Source organism: Penaeus vannamei, chromosome 4 (genome assembly GCF_042767895.1).
Source record: "Penaeus vannamei isolate JL-2024 chromosome 4, ASM4276789v1, whole genome shotgun sequence".
In the NCBI taxonomy this organism is placed as follows: Eukaryota; Metazoa; Arthropoda; class Malacostraca; order Decapoda; family Penaeidae; genus Penaeus; species Penaeus vannamei.
In genome coordinates this window covers 45,157,169-45,162,157 of record NC_091552.1, presented here as the reverse complement: position 1 = coordinate 45,162,157, position 4,989 = coordinate 45,157,169, and the positions used below count along the sequence as shown (strand labels likewise).

The 4,989-nt window shown below is 36.2% G+C and overlaps 1 protein-coding gene across 1 annotated transcript in view; it reads left to right on the top strand.

Annotated features, from left to right (window-relative positions):
* Nucleotides 1-637: 637 nt before the first annotated feature.
* LOC113805155 (uncharacterized) overlaps nt 638-4,989 on the top strand; it is a gene marked incomplete at its 5' end in the record, with an annotated part of 4,606 nt that continues 254 nt past the window's right edge. The window contains 4 exon segments of the mRNA XM_070121123.1: nt 638-753; nt 3,073-3,269; nt 3,742-3,912; nt 4,236-4,989. The exon segment at nt 4,236-4,989 is cut by the window's right edge and continues 254 nt beyond it. Coding sequence (XP_069977224.1) covers nt 638-753; nt 3,073-3,269; nt 3,742-3,912; nt 4,236-4,392 — 641 coding nt within the window.

Here is a 4,989-nt window from a genome sequence, read left to right as displayed (position 1 = left end):
TTTTCTTGATTTAGAAAGTGACAACCTATCAAGTTCCATACTTGATGGGCCAGTGACATAAAACAGTAGTAGTAGTAGTAGTAGTAGTAGTAGTAGTAGTAGTAGTAGTAGTAGTAGTAGTAGTAGTAGTAGTAGTAGTAGTAGTAGTAGTAGTAGTAGTAGTAGTAGTACCAGTACCAGTACCAGTACCAGTACCAGTACCAGTACCAGTACCAGTACCAGTACCAGTACCAGTACCAGTACCAGTACCAGTACCAGTACCAGTACCAGTACCAGACTATACATCGACAGTCAGTATGATGATGATAAATGTAGTGATAATAATTATAATGGTGATAATGATGATCTTGATCAGCTAATGTTAATAATGATAAAAAGAGTAATAATGATAATAATGATGATTATTATGATGGTTATGATATAAATTACAGTTATTGTGATAATATTGTTGATATAAAGAAAATAAATCTAATTGATAATATTTAAATTGTAGGCACACCGTAGTATACTCAAATGGTTATTGTTTATTATCATGGATATTAATCTGCATCTGTTTTTATACATCTTAATGCTTACACTCATTCTCAAACCTTTTTAAATTTAATACATTCCCACCTCTTGCACAGGGAGTGTGCAGTGTTGATACAGGGACAACAGGTTGGTAAGGCCAAGGAACCCACCAAGAAAGCCGCCAAGGAGAGTGCATCGGCACAAGCACTCGAGGAACTCCGGCGCAGGTGCTATACTCTCAAGGTGAGCTTTCTCTTCTCTCATTCAGTGTAGGTGTTGTGATTAGAATTTTGTTTTTCAGTGCTAGCAGTATTGGGAATGAAAATTAATATTTTCACCTCTCAAGATATATATGATTAAGATTTCAATAGACATTTAGAAGTGGCTTTTTTAGTCTGTTTCATTATTTAATCTTTACATTATTAATGTTGTTATTGTTGTTTAAAGTGTGGAATTCATTTCAAAATTTGGGGGCCATTTTCCTGCCTTTATTTCAGTGTGCATGTGAAATAAATCTGTGTATAGTTGACATTCTGGCTTCTTTCTTCAGCCTCAAGAACATAGAGAGCTATCCCATCTTAACACTGTAATTACCTGGCCTTCAATGCCCATGGATGGCTTTTCCTCCCATCCAATTATCCCCCTCTACACCCCCTCCAGACCATAAATGATCTACTATCCCACAGCTGCCCTATTACTCCAGGACCCACCCTCCCTCCATACAGTTGCCTCTAGATGTGGCTGAGCTCCTTGTCACATTATTTTGTTTTTTATAATTTTATCTTGTTAGTTCATAAATATGACAAGTACAGGATTTATTTAAACATGTAAGTAAGGATGAGGAGTATGTTACATATGTAGTAGTTGATGAATATGTATCTTTTCTGTGTTATATGTGTTATTTGCGTGTCTATAAGTTTCTCCCATTATCTTTCTCATCTTTAGTAAATTTTTGACATACCAGCACAAGACATACAATTTTTGGTGTGTAACATGAGGCTACATGAATAATGGAGATCATATCTGTCCATGGTAAAAGTTGGAAATGGAGGATGATTTGTTGCTGGGGGCAAGGGCAGGTTTAATGACTTGAAGCCTTTAGACTTTCAAAGTTTGATAGTGTTATTTACAGTATTATTGCTATTGAAATTACTGTTATTATCGTCATTGATAATGTTATTATTATTATTACCAATGTTGATACTTCTTGTTACTGATTATTGTAAGTAATAGATGATAATGGACTGTTTTCAATGAAAATCAGTAATTGTAAATATGGTAAATGATTTTGTAATTACAGTCTACACACTACAAAGGAATGATCCTGTTGTTCATAATTTGATATTGAAATTGAACTCGCAGCCCACTTTGACTCTGAGCTCCTATTTAACATTAACTTGTACTGAAAGCAGCCATAATAAAGCAACTATACATAGGTTTAACCACTCAATCTTGTTTACTTTTGAGCTGGTAACTTTCAAGCTAAGCCCCACCCCCATCACCTTTTTTTATTTCAAATATTAGATATGTTTTATTTCCATTTTTCTAGGTTTCTTTTTTCATAATTGTTTTGCCATTTTTTTAATGCACTGAAAAACATATACCATAAAATATGACACAAATTGTTGGGGTCAAGAAAGGGGATGGAGCTAATGATGCCCCCACATTTAGCCGATGAGAGTTCGCTGAATATCATAAATAGCTAGATACAAGATTATTTGTATAGTCTCCTCGCTTTTGTTATAATTATCAGAAGGAAAACCAAGAGTCCTCTCTTTTACTTATGATGACAAAGAGTTTCTTACCATTAACAACTGTCAGAATACTCCAGGGAAAAAGTCAAATTCATTTTTGTGCTCAATAGGCTAAATGGAAGTGGAGTTACTTAGTTATACATTCCTTGATCTGGAGGTTCGTCTGATAAAATATCATAGCCCTAAAGTTTTTATAAGGGCTCAGCAAAGGCAATTGTACTCATTTGGTGCTCTACGGATATCTTTGCTGTGTATAGCAATTCATTTGTTGTACAGTAATAAAACTTGGCTAACTAGTGTCAAGATACAGTAGTTTGTGACATTTTCCTCACCGTCTTGCATCTCTTGTAAATTAATTAATTCCTAGTAATAACTATATGTTGCATATAGGTGAATGAAGCATAATGAAAATGCTGAATCTTTTTACAGAAACAAACATATTTTATTGCACCATAAGTAGTTTTTACATGTTGGTAATAATCACAATGGAGTATTTTTCAAACTTACGTTATAGTTTTTAGTAATAGTAGTTGTAGTATTTAATTGTTCTTCAGCATCTCATTTAGTAAAATTCGCTAGTCAAAAAGAAGATAATGAAATGGTTAACCCCAAGCATCTCTCTCTCTCTTAGATCCTGGAGTAGCCAGTTATTAATGCGAAAAACACACTATGTGCTTTACCTCCCAAGTACCATCACATTCTACTCTCAATCTCTGAAAGAACACAAACAACTAGTGATTGACCATATCTCAACTCCCATTTAACATGGGCCTTCAAAGATTTTTTTTTTTTTTTCCACGTCCCTTAGATCTTGAAGAAGCATGCATCAGAGGAGGAGGTGTCCATCACCGACGTGGATGGAAGGGTGTCCAAGGTAAATGACGTAGGTGCCTCCTTAGACAAGCCCATGGAGGACTCGTCCGTAGGTAGCAGGCTTCTCAAGATGATGGGCTGGAGTGGCGGAGGACTAGGCAAGGAGGAGTCAGGCATCACAGAACCTATCAGGTAAGAGGAAAGTAAAGAAGAGAGGAGGAAGGAGGGAAGATAGAGTCAGACTTCACAATCCTGAAAGTTTATAGGAAGAGAGAAAGGAATGGGGAAGAAGTTAGGTATCACTCAGCTTATTGGGTGAGAAGAAGGGAGAAAGGGACAGGGAAAAGGAGGGAGGAAGAGGTAGGAGGGAAATTATTACCTTTTTTTTTTTTTTACAATTCAGAATGGGATCTGTTGATAACTTAGATCAATCCACAAGAATTAACCCAATACTCCAGAATATTGCTGTTAACCTTGCTGAGGAACAGCCCTAAAATTAATCCAACCAAAAAGTAGAAAGTAATGAAGAATGAAATTCAGAAGATTAAATACTCCCAAGAATCATCAGATCCCCTGTTCTATTTTATTCTCATAGTTAGCTTCATTTCATGTATAAAACATGTGTAGGCTTTGCCCCATATTGTGAAGCCTCTCTCCCCGCCAGGCCAGCTACTGTATTTGGGCGTGAAGGACTGGGTCATCAGGAGCAGGGCGTCACACAAAAGTTCCGCTCGTACATCAGGAATCTCCTGTCAGACTTTTCTAGGGGCACTAGCCTCAAGGACTTGGCCTTCTCGCCAGAGTTCTCCAGGGAGCAGCGGGCCGAGATACACATGTAAGTTTGTTTGCAAATGATTTTTTCAAATGTTTCAAGTTCAGTAATTATCTTGATAACTTTCCCTATGCATTGATTTAGGATTTCATTAGAGTGTTACAGGATACAGTGATCTATAATAATGTATTATTTTTACTCAGTATATTATGTTGAATTTTGATTTGTGATTCTTAATATTAGTATTATTAGAGAGAGTGTGAGTGAGTGTTTATTATTGCTTATTGCTTATTAGAAACTAAAGATTTCATACCTACAACCTCTTTTGATTGCCTTTCTTCTTTCGGTACTGGAAATCATGTTTCATTCATTTATTCATCTCACAGGGCTGCTCGTAAATTCAAGCTAAAGACCAAGAGTTTTGGCGAAGGACAGAACCGCTTTTTGGTGCTGTCCCGCAAATTCTCAGCCCTTGAGCTCATCGAGAAGATCATGCAGGAGGGCGGGACGAGCAAGTACGAGGTTGTGCCACCAAGGCGCTAGTAACAGGGGGGGCAGTTTTATGTCAAAAGGAACACATTGCAGGACAGTGCTGTTTGCAAGGAGGGCATTGTTGCTGAAGTTCCCCCCCCCCCCATTCCCTTTTCCAAACATACTTATAGTATGCTATATATATGTATAAATATTCATGTTTTAATATGTATATTTATTTACACATATTTGTGTTTTCTTGAATTTGCTAGATTTTCTTTTGGTAGGGATCTTATGTTTTGACTCGGTATTCCACTGCAGCCCAAGTCCCTTGACATGCAAGTCAAAAAGGGCATTATTACATAAAGTATATTTCTGTAGTGCTGTATTTCTAACCATGTTGAAGAAACAAATATTTTAACAGTGTAATACAGCTGTAGCGGACTTCAATGTCATTATTTCATCAGATGTCTACTTAGGAGAACTTTTCTTATCTGTTTTTGTTTGTTGTTCAGCTAATCATTTGTCCTATGGTTTTTGATATCTTAAAGTATGTATGGTATACATACATACAGTATAATGTTTAGATTAAACATTCATTGTAAACAAGATTTATATTACACAAATTTCATAATATTTTGTGTTTGAATGGCATAATAAGAACCCAGA